The sequence below is a fragment of the Octodon degus genome, unplaced genomic scaffold (genome assembly GCF_000260255.1).
Source record: "Octodon degus isolate 3935 unplaced genomic scaffold, OctDeg1.0 scaffold00020, whole genome shotgun sequence".
Taxonomy (NCBI): domain Eukaryota; kingdom Metazoa; phylum Chordata; class Mammalia; order Rodentia; family Octodontidae; genus Octodon; species Octodon degus.
The window spans coordinates 12,848,996-12,875,063 of record NW_004524596.1 but is presented as its reverse complement, the minus strand read 5'-3'; the positions used below and the strand labels follow the sequence as shown (position 1 = coordinate 12,875,063).

Here is a 26,068-nt window from a genome sequence, read left to right as displayed (position 1 = left end):
ATTATTTGTTGAAACTGTACTTTCGATTTGATTTGAAACTGTCTCATTGCTATATGTTTATCAATAAAACTTTGAAAAGAAAAAAAAAAAGATTGGCAAAAGCAATGATCCTGAGAAACATCAGCAGGTTTTTGAAACTAGCAATTAATTGGTAGGATTCTCACCCTGACTAACTATACATGCTGATACCTGTGAACTAAGCAACTGCACTGAAAATAGCAATGTGTAATAAAAGGGTCACACTTGAAAAAAAAAAAGTCTGAAGAACCCCCATTTTTGTAGCTTTGGTTATGTGACCGTATGACGCTCTAAAGTTTAGATACCTCAACGACAAGATGGAAATCATGACAGCACAGACCTGACAAGACCTGACAGGTGTTGTTAAGATTCTATGAGATAAAAAAAAAAAAAAAAAGATTCTATGAGATACTGCACAGGAAGACCTCAGCAAGGCCTGGTGTGGGGGAATGTTCAACAATGTAGGTGATTTCTTATTAAAAGTACTAGCTTTTATTTTGTTTTCTCTTTCTTTCTTTTTTTCTTTCTTTCTCTCTTTCTTTCAGCAGGATCTTGCTGTACTGATCATGCTGGCCTTGAACTTGTAGCTCTCCTGCCTCAGCTGCCTGCATAGCTACACTTACTGGCATGTACCACTGGGTCCATCTTAGCAGTAGCGTTCTTCTGAAGAGATCTTTAGAATCATAACAGAGTTTCCTTTCTGGAATTCTTTCAGTGTGAAAACAGCTAAAAGAAATGCGACAAAGGGCCAGGGAGATAGCTCAGTGGCACAGAACCTTCCTGGCAAGCAAGCACACAAGGTTCTGAAATCAATCCCCAGTACGAAAAAGAAAAGAAAAGAAGGAAGGAAGGAAGGAAGGAAGGAAGGAAGGAAGGAAGGAAGGAAGAAAGAAAGAAAGAAAGAAAGAAAGAAAGAAAGACAGAAAGAGGCTGGTGAGATGGCCCAGTGGTCTAAAGCACCTACTTAGAACAAGCTAAGCTAAACAAAGCACAAGGACTGCAGTTCAATCCCCCAGCACCACATGCCAGCCAGCCCCGCCCCCTGGTGGGCTGAGCTGGCCACACACACAGACACACAAAATTAAAAGAAAGAAAGAAAGAACGAATGAACATGCCCATCGGGATCCTTCTGACGTAGGAGCCAGAGGACACACGAGCCAGAGGACACACGGCCCTTGGAGTTGGCCAAAGGTGGCAGAGATGGGAATGTTGGACTATGTTCCAGGAAATGATAGCTACAAAGCACTACTGAGCAGTCTCTGACTTTTTATTATTATTATTATTATTATTATTATTATTATTTAGTATTAGAGATTGAACTCAGGATCTTGTGCTTGCCAGGCAGGCACTTAAGCCACTGAGCTATCTCCTTAGTCCTCCAAAATCTCTGACTTTCAAGGAGGGGGAGGAATAGTTTCTCTCTGAAGGGAAGGACGCTTACCAGTTTTGTTTATTCTACTGAGCCATCTCCCTGGCCCCACCAGTTTCATTTAATTAAAAACATGTTTTGACTTTTGCAATTTCAAACACATGGTAAGAAACCAAGTAAAATAAGCTTTAATATGAATAAAACTCAAGTGCTAGTTTCCAAATGATTATCTGTTAGATCAAGTTCAAAATCCATTTATTAGATCTTTAAATTCTGAATCTACATGATTAAAATTTTATAACTTACTAAATATAAATTTTAAATCCCATAATAAAGAGAACTGGTATTTTAGTTTTGTTTGTTATAGTGCTATTTGGCAGACAAAAAAAAAAAAAAAAATCAGGTCCTTGGCTGCATGGCAGGTCACAGCCAGTTTCCCTCTGTGTCACTGGAAATCTGTCTTTGTCTAAGCAACTTACACACATATGCGTAACACAGTTACCTTCAGAAATTTGTAGCTGTGGCTCTGCAGCCATTTCAGGTTTCTGCTAAAAATTAAACCTCTCAGTTGAGTTGAGGGTTTTTTCAGGTCAAAATTTTGTCCTGAAGTTTATTTATTTGTATAACAAGGCAATCTTCACTGTGACTCATACCACTCTCAGTACTAATGGTGTGAGACTCACAACATTATCCTATCTGTGTCTGTTAGCCTACTTTTGTCCACGTCGTACAGATTTAATCTAGGCGCCAACTGTAGTCATCACAATCAGAATGAGCATGCGTTACGCATTCAGAAGGCACAGATCATTATGCGCTGTCTTAGATATGGAAGCCGCCCCACTTGAGGAAAGCAAATGGGAATTGCTGAGCTGCTTTGACCTAGGAAGATATGGCCAGGCCCAGACGCCAGCTCCTCCCCAAGCAGGGTGACCAACAGACAGGGAGACAAAGAGGGCTCTCAGGTGAGTGCCGCTCCAAACTGAGCAGGTAATAAGCACCGAAGAGCTGCTAGGCCCTGTGGAGTCCCGGGCGTGAGGGGAGGCCCGGCGGCTGCACAGTTTGCACTGCTAACACTTCCACGTGATCCCCAAGCTCTCAGTCCAGGGCCTCCGTCCAGAACCAAGCTCCAGCACCAAGCAGCACTAACACGACCATGGACGGCCCCCACCTTCCTCCAGCTGCTCTTGCCAGCCATTAAAGGGCCACAGGTGAAGCGGCATTCGTGGAAACAGGTTCCTCTAGGAGCACATCCCATTACATTATCTGAGGTTGCTTATCCCCAGCAACGTATAATTTAAAACCATAGATACCAAAACTGGAGAGTTATCGTCTGACTACTCAGAATGTTGGAAAACATCACGGTCCACAAGCTCCGGAATAAAGAAGCGCCGTTGGTTCATGAGGACTGATTTGGATTAAAGGAGTCTGTTCAAACACGAGGTGGCCCTTAGCGGCTGACTGTGAGAGAGACGGCCCAAAATACGAAGGTAGCATTTAAATGTAACCATTCTCCTACTGATGAATAAGGCTCCTCCATTTTTCACTGTTATAAAAATGTAGCGAAGAAGATACTGGGCTATCGCAGAATATTCTGCCTACGGATATGAGCATGTCTGTGGCATAGAGTATCTGAGAAAAAAACCAGCGAACTGGATCAGAGGCTACTAGGCTGTTTACATCATACAGTGCCCTCACCTCTTACATCCCAATTTTAATTCTATAAACATCTTCCAAAAGTACTTCTCTAAAAGAATATAGGACTACACCGATATTTCTCCGAATGCCTTCAGGGCAGGTTTGGCTGGCTGGAGTGTTGTGGGGATCGAACTCCAGCAACCTGAGGCTGCCAGCTTTGTGGAAGCAGCCACTTAAAGGACTGAGCTAGGGCCAGGCCCCCCAGGACTACACCAATATTTCCACCAGACTCTTAGCCTAAAATTTTATAGATTTTTAAAAATTTATGTGGTATAAGATTCAAATAAAACCAGCAAAATATATTTTGTTAAAGTTAATTTCAATGAGTCACTTAACATTTGTTAAATATTATTTTCTGCTAAAACACAGGAGAAAAAATATGAAAAGAAGAATTTAGCATTATACTAGTATTTCTATGAGGCTCTTGGCTTGACATATAGGTTATTACATTCATGAGCTATAAGATTCAAATAAAAACGACAAGGAGGGGGCCAGGGAGATAGTTCATATCAATAAGTGCCTGCCTGGCAAGAGCAGGGTCCTGAGTTCAATCCCCGGTACAAACAAAACAAAATAAAAACCTGGCAAGGAATTTTTATTCTGGTAAGTTAATGTGAACTGGTCAGCTAAGTGTTCACTAAGCACTATTTTCTGCTAGTACACAGAAGAAAATATAAAGAAACTCTGGTTTGTGACCACATGCTCAATGCATCATAATTTAACTGCTGCAAAGGTACACGGTCCAGCTCCGCGGGCCTGTTCTCAACTTTAAAATGCAGCTTCCTTTTACAGGAAACATCCTTGGACACATGGAGCCCCTCTCTCTGCCTGTGGCATGAACATTACTTCCTAAAAGAAGCCCGGTAAGGTCTCCTGTCCAGATTTAGCTCTGTGTTATCGACGCTTAGCTCCGTGCTATACGCGTTCATTGCACCACACTCTTCCTTCGGAGAAGCTATGGCGGAATTATACAGCCATTAGGGTGGCTAGAAGATTAACAGCCCCGCCTCACTAACCTGCAAGCTCCAAAAGGTTGAGATCTAACTGCCTGCGTTTGTTCTTATTGTTCCTACTGTATCCAGACCATTCAGCTAAGCGACTGGCTTACAGTTGAGGAAAAAGAAATAGAGAAAGACAAAAAGACAATATGAAAGAATGAGAATTAGAAGTAGAACTGTATGTATTCATTTCTTCTTCTAGAAGATAGCTGTCATTTAGAGAAAAATAAATACACAAATGCCGTAAATAGTATTCAAGGCTATTCCACAGGAACTAAATGGTGGGGGCTTGATGTGACCGGACACAGCTTCACACACCTGTTTTTGTAAGTCAGACGAACAGTTCTTGTACCTTCGCATTTCCCAGGCTGCTGTTCTTTGGATGCCTGCTCCCATTTGGAAATGATGTCACAAATCTAGCAGGGAAACAGAAAAAGGAGATTCACAGGGCTTTCAAAACCAGCAGATGTGGAAGACAAGTATGTCTGCAGGCTGATGATTTTCATTTAATGTAATCAAACCAAATGCGCTCCAGCTTTTGTTTCCAGCTTCTGTGCAGCTCTGGGTGTGGGACTTAATTAAAAGCTTCTATTTCTCCACTGATCCTTCTGGGCACACATTAACTTTGGACTCTGGCCATGAATTTTTTACTCAGAAAAGAATCTGAATACGCACTGCATGAGACTGGAACCAAGAAGATTCCAGGAATTCTTTTTTTTTTTTTTTTTTTTTTTTAATGATTTGGTCACTGATGAAACAGTTTTTCCACCTTTTGAGTTTGTAAAGATTGGAATGGCTGAAAATTCACAGAATTCTGAACTATAATTCAAGAAAAGGGTCCTCACCCAGTTCTCACTGTTTGCTTTCAAGTAAATCTTTTCCCTCTCCAGACTTCCATTCCCTCAGCTGCCAAGAAAGCAGACTTTCTCAGAGGTCTCTTGTGTAGTGCTAAAGCTTTCCAATACTTGATGGAAACTTTACTGGATTTCTTTTACTACAATCTGGAAAACATTTTTAAAATCTCAGCTTCGCTTTGTACTTCCACTTTCTACCCATGCTTCCGACTGCAGTTCTGCTCTTTCCTGGTTTCCAGTGCCCACCTCGGTCTCTTCCTCTGTGCTCACAGCACCCATAAACCCTTTCCACATTCAGTCCTCGCTGATACTATCAGTGACAGGTCTGTTCTTCCCTAAGCAGAAGTGAAGTTCTTCGTACGCAGAAGGCTTTTCTCACCCTTCTTTGCTCCCCACTGGGTTCCATTCAGCTCCTGGGACCCTGAAGATGCTTCAGTAATGTTGCTGAATGGAAGGGAGACAACACAAAGCTGTTCTGTCTCAGCTTCTGCCTTCATTTTTATTCTGTTCCTAGCAGAATATTAATATCACTAGGACTCCCTTTTCTCTTTCATGTGTAGTACAAGTGTGTACAGACTGCAGATTAGATTTTATGGCTTTACCCAAGTACTGCAGTTTCTTTTTTGGTGATGATTAGATTAACTTTTTAAAAAATTCCTGAACTTAACTTCTTGTAAAAATTAAAGAATAGCTTCTCTGCGGTCTGCCAAGTTTGGCTCCTTAAAAGAATTTGGCGTTACCTTGATGTTTCCCTGAAGGCAGTGCTCGAGGTCTCTGCCAGAAGGGTCGTCAGTGAACAGTGCAAATCCAGACAGCCCCGGCTTCCTCATCCCTGTGTCTTGGTTCAGAGTAGTAAGGAACTCTTCCACTGTGGTGGACGCATCAAACCCTACGACCTAGAGAGAAATAACAAAGCACATCTCTTCATAAAATACATATAAACTTTACACTGACATGTGATAGAAATGGGACATATTGGATGCATGATTAATGACGATGCACACTGTGGTTCTCTGTGCTGCAAGGCCGTATCCCAAAGCTGAACTGGAGATGCGAACACCACCACCTCCACAGTTACCTTGCTGGAAGAATGCAGAGATCTCAGCTTCAGCCAACAGACATAAAGTCGAACGAGAAAGACCATCTGCCCGTGATAAATATCAGCCAGAGATATTATGCTTACCACGAGAAACGAACCAAGAAAACAATATGTAATCTCTAAGCAAACAAACAATAAGTGCATTTAAATGAATGAATGCTTTTATGTGTCTAATGTTTATTTCTTTAATACTAGGCAGTTGAGTATCTGAATTCTGTGATGAAAGGCTATGGCTACAGAGACTGACTGCTAACTTTGCAACATGTTTCCTTCAGTTAATAAGCAAGACCAGATCTGAGAGTTGGGAGGGCTAACTGAGAGTTTTCCCAGATAATTCTTGAGATGTGGAGGTTTTGTAAGATTACAATTGTACGTGCCCAGGGGAACTAATCATTTGCTTACCTAGAAGGTCCACTGACTGGGAACACCTTGACCAAAGTGTTTCTGATTTTCTCCATCAGAATTATGACAGTGAATCTCATTCCTCATGTGAAGCCATTGTAGTAAAACTGTTTCAAAACTGAGCTGCTTGTCTGCTTTTGGTTATTTAAATTTTTTTTTTTATTCATGTATTTATTTGGTACAGGGTCTTGCTATGCAGCTTGGAATCATAGTGATTCTCCTGTCTTAGCCTCCCCGGTGCTGGGATTACAGGCGTGCTTCACCATGCCCGGTTACAGCAGCCTGCAAGGCATACCCAGGCTTCTGGGGCCAGCATAGAATACAGTACCAGGGACTGAACCTGGGCCCTTGTGCTTGCCAGACAGGTGCTTAGACTGCTGACCACTTCACATAGGGAATCACGGGGATAAAAATATTCTGCTAGGACCATAATAAAAATGAAGGCGGAAGCTGTGACAGAACGGCTCTGCATTATTTCCCTTCCATTCAGCAATATTACTGAACTACTTTCAGGGTCCCTGTCTCCCCAGCCCTGCTTTTGGTGTTTTGAGACAGTTTTGCTCTATAGTCTAGGCTGGCCTTGAACTTGTGACTTCCTGCCTCAGCCTCCTGAGTGCTGAGATTCCAGGTGTGCACCATCATACCTGGCTAAAAACTCGTTTGTTTTCATAGCCTGAATTGAAGCTTTGTCAGTGCCAGCTGCTGACCACACTGGGTAGTCTCACTCCTGTATTCTGTGGGGTTACGTGTAGGATTCGTGTCCAAGTGTGCTTTAGACAGGCTGGGTAGGAGGCTAACCCACCTGGTACAGCCCATTCATGAAGTGCACTGGTATACTGAAGGGCAGCGAGTGATGATAAGGGTTTCGGAGAAGGGTGGAAAGAATTTCCATTCTTGAGGGCCTTGCTTCTCGGTCTCCATTCTGTTGCGTTCTTTCTACACAGCGCTGGCAGTAAATAGCATATTTTCCAAATTCTGTCCTGCAATACAAAGCTTAGGATAAAATCTGAGAACAAATTTAATTAAGAGAATGTAACCTATGTACCCATGAAGAAAGGTCCCCTTGCTGTTTATTACTACAATGCACTATCATCATCTAACAGTAATTTTTACTTTAAATGACAACTTTAAAAGTACTCTAACTTTTATCAAATTCCAATTTTTTTCTTTTGCAACAGGGTAACTCAAATGTCTCTCCAAAGCAATCTTCATCTTTTTTGTATTGCCTTATTTGTTCTGCTTCTGCTGTCAGGGATTGAAGCCAGCTGCACTCTACCCCCAAGCTACATTCCCAGCCTTTTTTCAGCTTTTATTTTTATTTTATTTATTTATTTATTGTATTTTAGGGAAGGGTCTACAGGGTGTTCAGGGTCTCACTACTAGACTGGACTCATAGTGATCCGCCTGTTTACAGCCTCCCAAGAGCTGGGATTACCGGCCCGCGCCACCATGCCCAGTCTCAATTGCTGTCTCAGTGCGTCCCGGGGGTGGGGTCGGCACAGCAGGTCCAGGGGTCAGACCCAGCCCCTGCTCCTGCTTGCAGGCCCTTTAATCTCCTGAGCTATGTGGCCGGCCCCTTTTTATCTTTTACTGTGAGATGGGGTCTCACTAACTTCTCAGGCTGACCTCGAATGTACATTCCTTCTGCCTCACAGAGAACCCATGCTAGCACATCTGGCTTTCTGTATTATTCTAGTAACAAACCGGATTTAAAACTACCAGTCATTGTACAGTCAATGCATAATGATTATATTTTTTAAAAAATAAAGAAATCAATTATAGAGATGAGGGTAAATTAAAAACATGAGGAGGGGCTGGGGAGACAGCTCAGTAGAACAAGCGCTTGTCTGGCAAGCGGAAGGGCCTGAGTTCAATCCCCGGTTCTGCCAAAAAAAACCTCAAAAAAAACCATGAGGAAAAGAGTTCTGTTTTGAAAAATGAGGCTAATGTTTCAGTAAGAAAATGCTTTCAAACAAAAAATAAAAATGTTTTTCTTCTTTATGCTACAAAATATGCACTTGTTAAAAATGTTAAGTATTAAACAAAACCACTAGAGTAAATAATGTAAAAAGCTAGAGTATGATCTTTTTTCTTCACTTGCAAGTAATATAAGAATAGTAGGCCATCATGGGTCGCATGCATGCTCCCAGGAAGGGCCTGTCTCAGTCTGCTCTGCTGTATGGCTGCAATGTCCCCACTTGGCTGAAGCTGGGATCTGATGACATGAAGGAACAGATTTACAAACTGGCCAAGAAGGGCCTGACTCCTCACAAACCGGTGTGATCTTGTGAGATTCTCACGGTGTTGCCCAAGTACGTTTTGTGATGGGTAATAAAATCTCGAGAATCTGTAAGCCTAAAGGACTTGCTCCTGATGTCCCTGAGGATCTCTACTGTTTAATTAAGAAAGCGGTTTCTGTTCGAAAGCATCTTGAGAGGGACAGAAAGGATAAGGATGCCAAGCTCTGCCTGATCCTCACTGAGTCGGATTCATTGATTGGCTCGATACTCTAAGACCAAGCAGGTCCTCCCCCACAACTGGAAATAGGAGTCATCCACAGCCTCTGCCCTGGTGGCATAAATTTATGTACTTGAGCAATAAAATCATGATTTAACTAAAAAAAAAAAGAATTGTATGTAATCTTTGTTTATAGAGCAATAGTACCTGTAAATATACTTGTATTCAAATGACTATCATAGCAATCACATAACCTTAATCCCAGAGGCCCTTGGATGTGCAGTGACCTGCAGGGCATTTTCCTACTGTTTCCAAGTTGCTTTTTGTTTTCATCGGACATTTGTTTGTGTTTATCTCAGAGTCTAATTAACTAACTTAACACGAACCTCAGGGTGGTCCTGTTCCAAGAAAGCTACCCTGAGTGATGGATTTGAAATATCTTTTTTAAGGGAGTAAAAATTCTGAAGTAATTCAAATACTTATAATTGCAAAAGCCCAGGGAAGACCATAGGGAAAGTGTGCCACAAAAAAAGAATTTAATGTGGAGAAAAACAGCAAAAGGACCAACTAAGGGAATAACATAGCTGTTTTTACCGAGTGAGCACCCACGGTGCTGTCATTCATAGTGGAAACTCACACTGACTTTTCTCTTTGCTTTTACTGACATCCTCCATTAGAAATTCACTATGACGAAAGAGATACGCTCTAAGCTCTGCGTCAATGGTAACCAAAGGCTTCCTACACCAATATTTGTTTCACACATTCTTTTGAAAGTGTAATGTTTTCAAATACTTATGACTTTTTGGTAGGTTTTCAGAGGCCACGCAGACAGTTCGGTTTTCTGCACACCTGGAATCTGCATTCCGCTTTAGATGGAGCTTGAGGAGCCACAGGAAAGGGTGATGGGGAAGGAAGAGACCAACGCAGAGCGCCAGGAGCTGCCAGCCCTGCACAGGAGAGGCGAGGTAGGTCAGAAAGCACGGCAGCCATACGCCCCGATACTGTCTCTCTTCATCCGGCAATGTTTTGCCTCTCCTGCAGGTCACGATCTCTTTAGAGCACGTATACTACATTAGCCGCATAGAAGTGCATGAGGAAACTAGTTGTGTATTTTGTCGTCCACAACCGAGGCATCAACACTAGTAGATGTGGTGGTATTTTTGACATCACACTCATTGATTACAAACATCATTTTTGCTCAGTAATGTTATTTACTCACTCACTGAATATAAGTAACTTTGAGAAAGGCAGATTACAACATTGTACAAAAATCATATACTCAAAACCAGAACGCATCTAAGCCCTCCCTGTATGTAGCAAGTATAAAAATATCAAGAGCTGTAGATGTGATTTTTTTCTTTTCCTTTGCTCTATTTTGTATTCTCTTTCCCATATATTTTTTCTCACTAAGCAAGTATAATAACTTTGATATTTTAAAAATATTATATAAAAATGGAGAAGGGATTAGGCACTGTCCCTGCCTTTGAGAAGCCTACAGCCTGTCTCGTAGGTGATAGCTACATATCTAAAAGTAAATTATCATATAACACAGTAATACTGTGAATTAATTCTATAAGCCTCACAATGGAAGGAATAACTAACTGCTGGTGGAGTGACAGAAGGGCTCACAGGGAAGATGCAGCTAGGGGAGAGAAGTCTGCAAGTGGGAGGGAAGACAGGAGACTCCAGGAAACAGGGCTGCTGCCGAGCACAAGGAGAGAACACTCCAAATGCGGGTATGCGGGAACAACAGAGAGGATTCAGGATTCAGTCACTGCCTGCTGGAAGCAGAGTTGCTAACAGCATAAGTGTATGAATTCAAGCTGCAGAACTCTTGTCATGGACAAGCCCCTTCCAGGGCCTCGTGAAGGGCGCTGGTGCTGTCAACTGTGTTGACGTGGTCATGATTTTAAAGCTGGGGAGACGTAACATATTTTGTGCTGTTTTTCTCAAAGAGGATCTCTAAAAATTACGTAAACTTCAAATCCTCTGAAATTTGTATTTAAGTTTTAGAGTCCTATACGCTAGGTTAAGAGATGTCACTTTTATCCTGTGTAGACAAGGACTCAATAGGCCAAGATAAAAACAGGCGTTCAGCCAGGCATGATGGGGCACAACTGCGTCCCTGGCAATCTAGAGGCTGAGGCAAGAAGGTCACAAGTTCTGTCCAGCGTGGGCAACTTAGAGACTTACTAAGACCCTGTCTCAAAATAAAAAGTGTTGAGGATATAGCTCAATGTGGAGCCCTCAATTCAATATTAGTTTTTATCCTGGAAAGAATTTAAAGAAATAATTACATTGAGTAGTACTGACAATATAGGGAAATTGGGCTGAAAGGAATTTAGTGGTTCTTCACATAAAATTTACTTTCAAAGATGTCTACTCTAAAGGAATTTATTATACAAAACACATTTGTAATAATTAGTATTAATGTGACCATTATTGTTTTATTATGTTTTTATTGTTTATTTTTATTGTTTTATTATTTTTGATTATGTTCTATAGTTTAAAAAAGTAAAATATACAGTGTAACTCCAGTAGCATGAAAAATTGTGTCCATAAATCTATACTTAGGAGCCAGGGAGATGGCTCAATACAATAAGCGCTTGCCCAGCAAGCGCAAGGGTCTGAATTCAATCCCCAGTTCTGTCAAAACAAAACTATACATAATACACATTCATATAAAAATATACTGATATATAAACCAAAAGGACATAGATAAAAATATTAATTAGCTGTTTTCCTTTCACTTTTCATCTATACTAAACGCATAATTCTTGTAATCAGGAGAACAGCATCCCTTTATACTGCATGTGTATGTATCCGTACATACCTGCAACGGCCCTGCTTGGTTCTGTGACTGTCTTCGTCTTGTTTGCTTAATAAGCTGACAGCAAATTTCATTCTGTAGCTCGGGATGTGTCAGACAGATCTGCAAAGCACTCTGGGCTAGAGATATGTGGTAATCAATCGCAGGGGAGTCAACCGCAGCATTTATGAAAAGCTGGCAGGTCTGAATTGAGCCAAAAGAAAGTTGAGAAATAATTAGATTTCTTCTGTATGATTTATACTCAATTTCTTTTTTCTATTTGATTTTATGTATTTAGTACAGGGTCTACAGAGTCTCACTACACAGATCGGACTTATAGAGATCCTCCTGTTTTCAGTCTCCCAAGCACTGGGATTAGAGGCGTGCACGTGCCACCATGCCCAGTCTCAGCACGCCCCGGGAGCGGGGCTGGTACTACATACTGGGAATTGCTCCCCCGTCCCTGTGTCTTCCTAAGCAGGGTCTTTAGCCAGCTGAGCTATCTGGTTGTCTGACTTTTATTTTAAAGAGAATAAAAAACAATAAAAATGATACAGATTTTCAAAACAATGTAATAGGAAATTAACAGTGATTATTATAATGCATATTGTGTTCAAAGTAGTTGCTCAGATATCAGATATTGGCATGTAAAACTGACCAAATAATATAAACACTAACTGTTCCTTTCAATAAACTAATAGAAAGTATTAGTACAATTATCTCAACTAACTTGTTCAATTTCTCTTTAGAGATAATTTTTGTTTAAAATGATGGTGAGACGGGCCGGTGGTATAGCTCAGTGGACTAAGCACTTGCTTAGGTGAGCACAGGGGGCAGGGTTTAATCCCTGGCTCCTTATGCCACGCCTGCCCTGCCCCTGGGTGCGCTGAGCCGGGGATGGGAGTCGGGGTGTGGTGGCCCGCGCCTGTAATCCCAGCACTTGAGAGGCAGAAATCAGGAGGATCACTACTAATGTGTGCTGTGTAGTGAGACCCTACACAAAAAAAAAAAAAAACTAAAATGATGGGGAAAAATATATTAACACAATACTAATCAAAAGAAATTCTGAGTGGCTGTGATAACAGCTGACAAAGTAAATTTCAAAAAGTTCTGCCAGAGATAAAGAAGGCCATCCTTACAACGACAAAGGGGTCAGTTCATCTGGAGGACATGAATATTCTGAAGGTTTATATATGATAATCCGAAGCTTCCAGGATTAGGTTATAAAGATATGTGGCTTCCATCTTGGCTGCTGCTGGGCGTGCAGCGGTCCTGTCCTGAGAGCCTTGCAGTAAGGAACGGAACTTCCTGCTAACAGCCATGCGCGCAGGTCTGGCCTCTCCATCCCACTCAGGTTTTCGGATGCCCCAGCTTCCAGCTTGACAGTAACTTCTTGAGACCGTGGGCCAGGACCACCCAGCTAAATGCTTTCCCTCTGAAACCGTGTGAAATATTAAGTGTTTGTTGTAAATGTTGGGGAAAATTTTTAAATGGAGTAACAGAAGTGTTCTTGGGTGCTATCAACTTTATCATTTCTAGAGAGATTTCCAGAGAGATTTATGTGATAGCTTTTTCTTATATTGCTTTTTCTCATTGCTTAATTAGGTTAAGTATGATATAACTTAACCCTATTCTCAGATGCCTGCAATTTTTTGTTTGTTTGTTTGAGTCAAAGTCTCATGATGTAGTTCAAGCCTGGCCTTAAACCAAGTCACAGCAATCTTCTTATCTCAGCCTCCCAAGTGCTGGTATTACAGGCGTGCACCTACACACCCAGATTTTGCTTTGATGTAGATATAGTAAAAATTTTATTGTAAGAGTCTGAATTTTTTGGTATTCTTTAATATTTTTGACTTCTATTCTAAGATTCAGTTAAATTACCTGCAAATAATTTGATTCTTTCAAGGCTTGTTTTAGGTTTACATCAGTCTAGGAGAGTGATGGGGAGCGTGTTGGAGCCTCGCTGAGACCAACAGCTTGCTATGGTATGTGTGCCACAGTTTTGCCACTACTGGTCTAGGACTATCTGGGCTCATCACTTGGGCAGTGATCTTGACCATTTTAATTGATGCCCAATGTGTTAGGCTATCTCTCCCTTTTAGATGACACAAAAATAATTTCTAGCTCTGAGTGACTCCCAGAGAGTTTTCTGCCTGTTCCTTTCTGGTAGCTCTCTCTCCAGTCTTGGATAGTTTCTGCATACATGTATGCTTATCAATTCTCCAAAGAAAAAATTTTACCTTGTATCAGTACTGCACATGTTTCTAGGGCAGCTGGCACATGTACACAACACACCTTCATTCTTCTTTCATGCCCCTCCCTCCCTTCCCCGCTCCCTCCATCCCTCGACATCCTTCACATATGAGAAAGATCTACCCCCCTATTTTCTGTCTTTTATTTTGCTCTTTATGTGCATCTTGGGTTTCTCATATAAGAAAACCCATGTGATATTTCAACTTGTGTGTCTGACATTGGTGGAAATACAGCCTTTTTAACAAATGGTGCTGGAAGAACTGGCTTTCCACATGCAGAAGATTAACTCTAGACCCATATCACACACCATGTACTAAACTAAAATTGAAATTGACAAAAAACTAAGTGTTAAAGAGAAACAATTAATCTTCTAGAAAAGAAAGCAAGTAAAATTCTTGAAGGGTCGGTATAGGGTAGGCAAGGGCTTTCTGACCAAAACCGAAACTGCACAAGAAATAGTACTCAGAACAAACAAATGGGAAAATATCAGAAAGTCTCTGCAGAGCAAAGGGAACCAGCACAGAGTGAAGACACACAGAATGGGAAATTTCTGCCTGCTACTTCTCCAACAGAGAAGTAATATTTAGAATACCTTAATAACTCAAAAACATTAGATCCCAGCCAAATAAAAGACCCAATCAAAAAATGGGCAAAAGCAATTGAGATAAAGTCCCATTGTGTAGTTCAGGCTCACCTTGAACTCACAGCAATCCTCTTGTCTCAGCCTCCCACTGCAGAATTACAGATTACCAATAAATAAAGGAAAAAATGTTCAGCATCTCTTGCTATTAAAGAAATGCAAACTGAGGCTCCACGTCACTCCAGAAAGAATGTCATCAAGAGATCAAACAATAACAAAGCTAAAGAGGCTGCAAGGAAAAAGGAACCCTTCTGCTCTACTGGCAGAAACGTAAACTGGCACCAGCACTATGAAAATCAGTAATAAGACTCCTCAAAAACCTAAAAACTAGAAATTCCATTCAACTTAAGTATTTTCCTTCTAGGTACCTTCCCAAGAGAGTTAAAAACATCATATTACAGTGATACATATATACTCATGTTTATGGCAGCACAATTCATAATAGCTAAATCTTGGAAGAAACTATATGTTCATCAACAGATGAATGGATTTAAAAAAGTTTGACTTTTATAAATAATGCAGTACTACGGTGCCATAAGAAAGGATAAGCTGGGCTGGAGAGATGGCTCAGTGGTCTAAAGCACCTACTTAGAACAAGCTTAGCAAAAGCATCAGGGACCGCGGTTCAATCCCCCAGCACCACATGCCAGCCAGCCCTGCCCCCTGGTGGGCTGAGCTGGTCTCTCTCTCTCTCTCTCTCTCTCTCTCTCTCTCTCTCTCTCTTAAATAAATAAATAAAAATTAAAAAAAAAAAGAAAGGATAAGCTTAGCTGAGCGCTGTGGCACAGGCCTCAGGAGGATTGTTTCAAGTTAGAGACCAGCCTGGGGCTACAAAGTGAATGCAAGTTTGAACTGCACAGCAAGACCATGTCTCAAAAAGATGGAAGAAAAAAAAAAAAAAAAAAAGAAAAGAAAAAGGAGGAAGAAAGAAAGGATAAACTTGAATCATTTGTACAAAAATGGATATACTTTGTGACCATAACATTAAGTAACATAAATCAGATACACAAGCTTAAATATCCCATGATTCCTCTATGACTAATACAAACTATAAATAAAGAGCCAAAATAGAAAATACAGATAAAAGGCAATAGAGAGGTAGATCTTTTGAAAAGAGAAGAGAGTGAAGAGATGGAGCAGGGAAGAAATGGGGGAGGGATAAAACATTAAGATGTATTATGTATGTGTACCAACTCAACACAAGGGATATAAATATATACTGCAAATATGTACCAACAAAAATAAAAATTGAGAAAACAAAGTGATACAGCTGGTGAGTGAGTTTCAAGTGATCAATCCTTTCTTTCTTCCCTCTCTCTCTCTCTTTTTGTACCAGCAATTGAACTCGGGCCATTGCGCTTGCCAGGCAGGTACTTAGGCTGCTGAGCTATCTCCCCAGCCTGATCAGTAATTTCTAACAGAGACTGAGAAAGAAGAATCTAAAGGTAGAGCTGGAGAGGGAGGAGGAGGCTGCTGGTCCTCTCCCAACGCTGAGGCTGATGTGATGTGAAAAATCTTCCCATCTGAGAAGCAAATGGGAAATGCTATCTTTTGATAGCCAAGTTTTCTAGGGCCTAAACCGCACACAGTGTGTTTCAGTAAATCTCAAATCATTATTCAGGAAGCACATGAAATTCATCTAATTTTATTTCAGTAGGTTGTTTTTGTTTTTGTTTTGGCAGAACCAGGGATTGAACTCAGGCCTTTGCGCTTGCCAGGGAAGCGCTTATTCTACTGAGCCATCTCCCCCACCTCTTGTAGGTTTTTCTTAACAACAATTATAGTTCCAGTATTCTTAGAGAGGGTGAAAGTTTATAACCAAAGTTAGCATTTTTTAAAATTAGGCTCAGTTTAAAAAATAGGCTCAACATATCCTTTTACCTTAAATAACTTGATAGCCTCCGTCTGCAGAGCTTCAGAAGGCAGCGTTGTCAGCGGGGACAAGATTCCTTCCTTGCTGTGGCACAGAGTGGGGTGTCTCCAGATCTGGGAGGCTGGACAGGAGAGCGCAGGAACAGAAAACAAAGTGATCCGCTTATTTCAGCTTCCCATTAAATGAACCCGCTAGAAGTCAGCTCTACCAGGACTCTCTCACAACTCTCATCACAAAGGTCGGGGGAAACTTTGGTACTGTTAGTACCATTATTTTATTCCAGTTGTCAGGCCATTGGGATGTTGGATAAACAAAATGTAGAAGAGCTGGGGTTCTGATTTGCTGGCCTGCAACATGTCAGGGCAATGCCATGTTGCTTCAATGTGTCAGCAGATGGAGACCTAGGTAGGGTCCGAGCAGGAGGGGGATACATAAGCGCCAAGGAGAAGATACAAAGAGAAAGCAGAACTAGAAGGGAATCCTAAAACCAATAGTGAATCAATCCCTATTCTGTACACTGCACGTAAAATGTAGTCTGTATTTAAGCACGGGATACAACTTAAACTCTCATTGGGATCCCTTGGCCACAGAAGATAACTTCAACACAAAACTATAAATGCTTTAAGGCAGTTAAGTGGCAAAGAGCACCGGGACATGATTTTAATACTGATTGGCTCCTTTCGGGAGTCAGCTGCTGACCTGGAGAGCGAGGAGTCTGAGGCCAGCAGGGTAAGGTCTGCCAAGGAGGAGGGCATTCCAAGAGGAGAGAGCAAAGGGTGTGGCAGGACACAGCATCTGGGGGACCGGTGATGTCCCCGAAGCCTAGGAACCCTAATGACAATTCTGGCCCACTGTCATGACAAGGTGGGTAAACAATAGGGACACAAGACAGTCCACAAAGTAAAAACTCCAATAGGCTAAGGAGTTTGGAGTTTCTTTCATAAACCATAAAGCCAGCTGTTTATGCTTCTGAACTTACAAGGTTCCCCTTCTATATTTAGCAGTTTGCAAACGAGTTGTTCAAATTCAGATCCAACATTTACGGTGTTACTTCCAGCAGCAACCGTCAGATGATAAAGCCAAGTGTCCTTAAAATCAGAGCACAGAAGTAGAGAGGAAGCAGTTTTGATCAGTGAAGGAAAATAACTTGTATAAACAGTGGGGAGCTGGGAGAAGGAAAAGAAACCACTTTAATTCTTAAATAACAATTAGAGGGGCCAGCAGGATAGCTCAGCAGTGTAAAGTGCTAGCCAGCTCAGGCAAGCCTAGGGACCGCAGTTCAGATCCCTCCCCTGGGCACCACATGCCATGCCAACCCCGCGCCCAGGGCGGGCTGAGCCAGCCACATGCACACAAAAATAATAATAAAAAAATAAAAATAACAACTAGAAGCCATTTAGTGAAAGCTGTGAGGTGGGCTCATTTGCACTGTTCCCCTGTTCCCCTTTCCTCCTTGTTCACATTTTTATTATTTTCTATACATGTTTCTTAGAAAAGCATGACACTATTAGGAAGAGTAACACATGTTAAGTGACTAGAATAAATATAAGCTAATACTGTTTTTAGCACTATAATAAATTTTACCCCATTTAAAATCTTGCCAAAGCAATACATAGAGAATACTTAAGAAATCCTGAAAATTTAAAGAGGGGAGAAATATCCAATTTTTTCACTCCCCAAAGATTATCTTTTATGTTTTCTATGAAAATATAAGTGTAGATTAAATTTTTTCATAGTTTTCATGCTAAAATATAACTTCTTGAATCTTACTAGTAAAGTACAATAATTCCCTGTTGCTAGGAATTTGTTATACACAGTTTTGTTTCATTTTGTTTTGAGACATGGGCTTGCGATGTAGTGCACATTGGCCTTGAAGTCATTACGTAACTCAGCCTGGCCTTGAGCTCACCATCCTCCTACTTCAGCCTCGTGAGTGAGAGGATGGTGTAGCAAGTATATTTTTTAAAAATTTTATGTATTCATCTATTTGATACAGGCTCTCGCTACACAGTTCAGACTCATAGTGATCCTCCTGTCTCAGCCTCCCCAATGCTGGGATTATAGGCATGCACCACCATGCCTGGTTTTGGAGCTGGCATGGTACACCTGAGGTTACAGGGCCAGCATGGATGTGGCACCAGGGATCAAACTCAGGTCCTTGCACTTGCCAGGTAGGCACTTAGACCACCAAGCTATCTCCCTAGCCCTTAATGGCTACAGGTTATTCTATTATATAGCCATACCATATTTATTTAATCAATTTCCTATTGTTAAACCTTAAATAGCTGTTTATTTCTCATTGATAAAAATATCGTGACATCTAACATCTTTTACATTTACTATATTTTCTTTGCTTCAAATATTTCAGAGATGAAATTATCTTAAAAATACCATTATAGCCACGCATGGAGGTGCACGCCTGTAGTCTCAGCACTTGGGAGCCTGACATAGGAGGATGCCTACAAAGCAAGACCCTGTCTCAAAAAAATATAGCCAATAACTTTATATATAAATCTTTGGTTGCATTTACAAACATTTCTTTAGTATATATTCTTCAAAAACAATAATGGATCGTTACCAGGGCAGGAAAACTTGTCAGAACTCTTGACACGTGCTTTCAAAGTGCTTCCTAGAGTGAATACACAAATTTATATTCTCTTCAGTGCTGTGTGAGAGTACTTATCTCACTACAGTTGCACTAAAATAATTTTTAAGATCTTTGATAATTTCAGAGATAATAAAAGTGTTTTTAAAATTTTACATTTATTCGAGTATGAGTCTAAACATTATTTAGCCATGGACCTCCGCAGTAAACTCTTGAGTTTTCTTTCCATTTTTCTCCTGAAAATAAAGTCTCTGAAATCAAGTGGGAAGCAGTGGAGCTGAGCGTCAGAACCCAGGCGCTGGCATCAGCAGCTCAGTCTCCTGTAAGAAGAGATTTTTTTTTTTTTTTCTTAGAAAGCACTTCTATTCAGAGATGAGATAAAGTCTTTTTGAAACAGGGTCTCCCTATGCAGCTCAGACTGGCCTTGAGCTCACTCTGTAGCCAAGGCTGGTCTTTAACTTGTAACAATCCTTCTGCCTTAGCCTCCTGAGTGCTAGGATTACAGGTGTGCACCAACACACCTGGTTTTAAGGTCTTTTTTTTTTTTTTTTTTGAGATAGTGAAGTCTAGGCTGGCCTTGAACTCACTATGTAGTCTAAAATGATCTTGAACTTTTGATCCTCCTCTTGCCTCAGCCTGTCAGGTGCTAGATAAAGGCTTTTAAAAAAAATAATTTTATTGAATTCTTTAACGGTTTCAATTTACCTGTAAGTATTTTGCTGTATGTTAGGGATAAAAGGAAACATTTTACCTTACCACCCAATTCTGTCAAAATATAATAAACATACAATATATATGATATATACATAATGTAATACTTCCACATTAATTTGTAATAACTTCTTTATATATGACTACTCATACATATAAGACATAAAATAATTCTCAATTATAGTCAAACCAAAATTTTATTAGCAATTACTCCAAAATATAAGGTAGAGGCATTTGATTTACCTAAAAATATCCAGCAGGTGAGATCCACATTTTTACATGAATTCTTTTGTCCTCCACTGTCATGTGCTAATTTCAGCCTTGAGATGACATTTTATCAACAAGATTGAAATAATAATCAAACAAGGTTCACTGCCAAAGAACCTCTGAAAATACCATTGCGTCTTCAGCATTGAAGACTCAAAATTCTTTCTCTTTTCCATAAAATTGATTAAAATATTACCTACCTGTAGCTGAATATTAGCCTACATCATTTTAAATCAACCAGTGCCTCTTTAAGTACCTTTTCATGCTTGGATCCAATTAGGAGGTAAGTTGGACCTTGGTCTTTGGGGTGGACAGCGACAGTATAGTGGGTGGAGAGCAGGCTGCGGCCACTGGCTTCATAATCCTCATCAGAATCGCAGGACCTGTCCACCTCCTCAACTTTTGCCTCCCACAGTTTGATCTGACCTAGAGGAAACTAAAACAAATGTCAGCCATTGTAAGGGAGTTACTTTTTAAGTCTTTTCCCACTAAAAGGTTTCGTGGTTCTTTCATTTTTACCTTTAAAAGGTTACTGGAGATTGGATCCAGGACTTTCACACTAAAGTACATCTCTAGCCCTTTATTTTTTATTTTGAAACAGGGTCTCATGAAGGCACTAAATTGTCCAGCCTGGGCTTGAACTTGCAATTCTCCTGACTCAGCCTCCAAGAGTGCTGGGGCTATAGGCATGTGCCACCACAGCCAGTGAGCATAAAAATCAAATACTGAGGAAACCATAGGATTATCCATCTTGCTATAAATGCAGTAACAACCAGTAAGCCCAGCTGTGATGTAAAAGAACAATATCCAGTCTCCTGGATGACTAACTTGGTAGGAAAAAGCAAGAAGCAGTGCTGCAGATTATTTGGTTAGACTAAAATGACTCATTACCTATTCACATAATTAATATTAATTCAGTTAAAAATGATTTGTTTGACCTAGAGAGTTAATTAGTTATTTGATTAAGCTGCTGGATCAAAAGATCTAAAGAAAAGTCTTAAAATCATTCATAGAAAAAAATAACAAAAGTAAACAACCAGTACAAAGATTAACTCTCACCCCAGAACCTAGCAAATGAGGAGGGTTCAAAGGCCATTAAAATATGCAGTATATCCCAAAACAATGTAATAATTGTCTGCCTCTTAATTTAAAGGCAATAAAACCATCCTAGAGTGAATTTATGTAATACTTTATCTATCCTTGTAGTGACCAAAGCAAATATATCTATGTTTGATATGTACCATATTTATTTTAAAACTCTTACTTTAATTAAGAACATTTATTCCAGGAAAATACAGTGTGCTTCTGATTTATAACTTCTAAAAACATTTGGCAAGGCTTCCAATTGCAGTTCTTAGAGGGTGCGTTCTGACCACGGGCTGTCTACCACCACACATTTGCAGGCTGTGTCCCAGGGCGCGGTGCTTGGACTCTCTCCCATCTACACTCATTCCCTGGGTGAGCTCACCCAAGCTCCTGGCTTTCATCATAGAACATGTTAGCTCTTCCCAAACGGATCACTCCAGACTCACGATTTCTGTGAGAGGTTTAACAGCATCTCAAATTTACCTTGTAAGTTCACCTCAACACCCTGCTCCACCCAGCCTTCCCCAGGTCAGTTGTTGGTAACTTCATTTTTCTGGCTGTTTAGGACAAAAATTTTGGCATCCTTGCTGACCCTGTCTTTCTCTCATCCTTCAGACCTTTCCAGTCAATACATCCTGTCAGCAAGACTGTCAGGTATCCCCAGACTCTGGACATATCTCAGATCCTCACTGCCACCACTACCACTAGCCACCTCTTGCCTGGGTTACTGTGACAGCCTCCTGACTACAGTAGGCTGATGCTCCTTCCCTTCAATTTATTTCTAAATAGAAGCCAAATGTTTCCACAAGACATGGCGGGACCATCTGACTGCTCTGCTGGAAAGGCTCCAGGACTTCTCAGGTCACCCAGAGCAAAAGCTCAAGGGTGGCAGAACAAACGACCTCAGAAAGCATCAATTTGGCATCTGGGTTATTTTGAACTAATGGCATCTTTTAAAAACAACAGAGCCAAGAAAGACCTGATTCTCCTCTTTTTCTTCCCAAAGGCAAGAGATCAGACTCACATATGGAAGAAATCCTCCCCACAACAAAAGGAAAACAATTTTACTGGCAAGGACAGGAAATTGAGGCCAAGGGACACTCGAGGAGCAAGGCTAGTTGCACCATCCCTCATGCTGCTGTCACCTCACGCATCAGTGATCCGGGCCCAACTCCCCTTGCCTTTCATATATTTTCAGCTTAACTACACTTTGCCCAGATCAATTTGTAAGGGTTCAACTCTATGTCTTTGGGTTCATTTCCATAAAAGGGTCCAGTGTCCAATGAGACTTACATTACATAAATGTGTACACTTTTCTCCTGCAATCTGTTTTATGTTAATTTAATTCTCAGGCCAACTGAAAATCATACGAAGGCAGAGGTAAAACTGTACTTTCTTTAAGAAGCTAGATCTTCTATTTTGACCTCTAAGGTCCCATGTAATTCAGACCCCACTCCAACTCTGCGCATGTCTCCCGTTATTTTCTTTCTGAAGACTCTGGCTGAGTCACATGTTCCAGAGATCCCCCTCACACCAGCCTGTTCCTGCCTCAGGCTCTCACACCCAGAGCCCTTGCCTGGAGTGCTCCTGGCTGCTCTTTGCCTTCCCTCAGGACCTAGGGAAAGTTTTAGCATCTTAGTGCAGCCTTTCCTGGGTATCTTACAGGGAATTCACTATTATCTGCCTAACAGCTGATTAATTAAATGCACTGTCTTTCAGGAGAAACATGATTTTCCACATTTAATTAATAACAATTATCTACTGAACAGTTACTATGTGCAAAGCACTATGCTTGGCATTGAATAATACCATTTTCTTCTAAAGGAAAAACGGAAAATCAATTTACTTTTTGGGAAAAGAAAGGTAGTAAACCAAAGGCAAAACAAGGCAGAAAAAGTCACATTCCTAAATAAAAAGTAGGATTTTAAAGATGCAATGATGAAAATGAATTCTACTATGATGATACAATACTGTTTTAATTGTAGGCTCCAACCCCATCAATTCTAAGAAAATCTGTGCCTTCTCCACCATAACGTGGCTATTCATCTTACCAAAACACATGCCAAAATAGCCAATGGAACTACTGCTTTCAAGTATTTTGACTTAATAAAAAATAAAAGCACTGATCCAGATTTCAAAATTATTTTGGAAATATCTACAGCACAAAAGAAAGTGGTCCTATACAGATTCAAATGTATTCTTAAAACTTTTCTAACAATTTTAATGGATTTCTGTTATTTATCTACATTTTCAATAGTTTCCTCTGTAATCAATGCTTGCCCTGTACTTATTTAGTTACCATTTATATGTAACTTCTTACATTTATACTTACTAGACACGCTTGGCAATTATAGAAAGGTATTTGCAAAAAGAAGGAAAAAACCACCCGTTACTCCATTATTACAGAGGCCATGCAGCATTCTGGCACAGTTCTGGTCAAGGTACCATGCATATTTTTCCCTCGAGGTGACACACTGGGAATTAAACCTCAGCACCCCGACCAGCCTTCTGGGAGGTCTCCCACAGCGTCAGGACAGTAGCTGGACAGTGCAGGTATCAGACTCTCCTAACCTGAACTGCCCCAAGCTGCGGTTTTCCTGGAAGAGAATCTGCAATAAAAGTGAGAGAAGGGGCTCGCCTCCTGAGGCGCTCTGCAGCCAGATGTCTGGGCAGAGTGAACTCTGCAGAGGCTCCCAGGGCGCTCTTGATGACTTCCTGCCACAGGGCTTTGGCCTGATGTCAACAGTGGAGTTTTCTGCCCTCTACTCCCTCAACTTTTCTAAAAGTTACATAAAGTGTGTAACTTTTCCACATCATGTTCGCCCCTAATCCTACATTCATGCTGTTTTTTGGGGGGTGGCACTGGGGGTAGAACTCACGGCCTTCATACTGAGCTATCTCCCCAACCTTTTAAAGAATTCACTAATTAATTAATTTTTATTGTGACAAATGGTCTTGCTGGATCTCTAAGTTGTCCAGGTTGTGCTCAAACTTTCAATCCGGGCCAGGGAGATGGCTCAGTGGATTAAGTGCTTCCCTGGCAAGCACAAGGGCCTGAGTTCAATCCCTGGTTCCGGAAAAAAAAAAACAAAAAACCTTTCAATCCTCCTGCTCCAGCCTCCTAAAATGTTAGGACTGCAGGTGCGCACCACCACACCTGATTCATATTAAGACTTTATAGATGAACTATATAGAATAGCTTCTGTTTGCCTGACATGTTAGGGTGATGCTGACTACAGTTTTGCCCTGTACTTATTTAGGTACCATTTATATGTAATTTCTTACATTTTTTTTAAACATTCTTTTTAGTAGAGATTATGTGTTACCTCCCATCCCATAGAATGACAAGTGTTTTATTTATTTACTTCTTTATTTATTTTTATGTATTTGGTACAGCGTCTCGCTATGCAGCTTGGACTTGTAGCGATCCTCCTGTTTTTAGCCTCCCCGGCAGGTATGCGCCACCACACCCAGTCTCCCCATCAGTGTGCTGGGGGCGGGTCTTAGTTTGCTGAGCTAGCTCGCTGGCCCTCAATGGCAAGTGTTTTAAATACAGCTGATTAGAGCCAAAAGTGCAGTCTGTGAAAAAGGAGTCTATTCACTGATACACATGGCCAGTGGACCAAGAAATTTAGTCTCATTAACACTCTAATTAGTCATAGGCTGCTATTCTGTGCAGCTGACATCTTTATTTTTTGCACATCATTCATGGCCCATGTTGGCTCAATTTTTACAGTTCCAGTGATCCCAGGGTGACAGAGGGTGCCCTGCGGCTGAATGGGCATTCAACTCACTGGAAGACATTCCACAGTTTTACTCAGAAAGTGAGTAAGAAAACTCCAGTTCTTTAGGGTGGGAGACTAGTTTAAAATGAATAAATGGGATATAAATCAGCAGGCACCTGAACAGATAAGTGGTACCCAAAATCTCTCCTCATACCTTCTTTCCTAGCTCACTGTTTTTTTTTCCTCCCAACCTCATCCCATTTGTAAGACTGTAGGGAAACATGACAAAGTGATAGTGGGGATGGGAATACAAGAAGGCTTTCTCTGCTGCATTGCAGAAGATGCATCAGTTAAGAGCTGTGAGGCTTAAATTAAGAATCAGGACTTTTGAAGATGATAACTATGATTCCCTCAGCAGTACACGTAACACCAAAATTTATCCTTACCAAAAAATTTAAAGTATTACTTAGCAGTGAAAGAACAAAAGTGATTAGCAAGCATAACAAAATCCTCTTATCAGCATATTAAAATAATATACTTACCTTATCTTCTTGACTGCGAAAATAATACAATGTCTTTCCTATGAGTGTACACCAGACTCTCTTGGAGTAGCCATGTTTTACCTGAAATTATATTTCAATGAATTACACATGTAGCTCAGGATTCTGGAAACATAAAACATGGCTTATATATTCTATTTGAAGTTCCACAGGTATCCAGGTGGCTTAAGATGTAAGTGATCTTCCAAGTGGACTATCCACATGCTGCGTAAGGTGTACCTATGCTAGCAGTAGCCTAGCGTGTTTGCTTTGGAGCTCACCATTCAAGCTTCAATGAAGCTTACTAAATGTTACACACTATGCTCAAGAAGGATTAAGAAAAGGTGGCAATATCACAGGAAATGTATTTTATTATTTATATATCAACTAAGTTGATATAGACCTCTAATAAACTTGTGTCTCCCTCAGTATCTTAATGTGTTTTTTCCATAATTTTATTGAGAAACAAATAGCAATGAGAGTTTTAAATCAAACTGGTAGGGCAGTTTCAATAATCAACACATTGTATACATTCTTCCTAGTGATTCACTGCTGTACAAGATGTGGACATGATATCCTATTTACAGACACCATTAGAACAAATCCCTCTATTCATTAAGAGAATGTAACTATATATCTATCCTAACCACTTTGAATACACAGATACA

General features: G+C 40.7%; 1 protein-coding gene and 1 pseudogene across 5 annotated transcripts in view; one reads left to right on the top strand and one right to left on the bottom strand.

The window, feature by feature from the left end:
• Positions 1-26,068, bottom strand: part of Plekhh2 (pleckstrin homology, MyTH4 and FERM domain containing H2) — a 121,154-nt gene that overhangs the window by 22,427 nt on the left and 72,659 nt on the right. For 4 of the 5 annotated variants that reach the window (XM_023711228.1, XM_023711231.1, XM_023711227.1 and 1 more), the window contains 9 exons: positions 25,404-25,484; positions 20,307-20,486; positions 17,447-17,555; positions 16,476-16,588; positions 11,726-11,905; positions 9,685-9,839; positions 7,238-7,415; positions 5,675-5,830; positions 4,399-4,496 (listed from right to left, as the gene is read on the bottom strand). In XM_023711228.1, coding sequence (XP_023566996.1) covers positions 4,399-4,496; positions 5,675-5,830; positions 7,238-7,415; positions 9,685-9,839; positions 11,726-11,905; positions 16,476-16,588; positions 17,447-17,555; positions 20,307-20,486; positions 25,404-25,484 — 1,250 coding nt within the window. The remainder of the gene's footprint in view (positions 1-4,398; positions 4,497-5,674; positions 5,831-7,237; positions 7,416-9,684; positions 9,840-11,725; positions 11,906-16,475; positions 16,589-17,446; positions 17,556-20,306; positions 20,487-25,403; positions 25,485-26,068) is intronic. The other variant, XM_023711229.1, reaches the window with a different exon arrangement.
• LOC101575780 lies at positions 8,473-9,627 on the top strand (annotated as a pseudogene).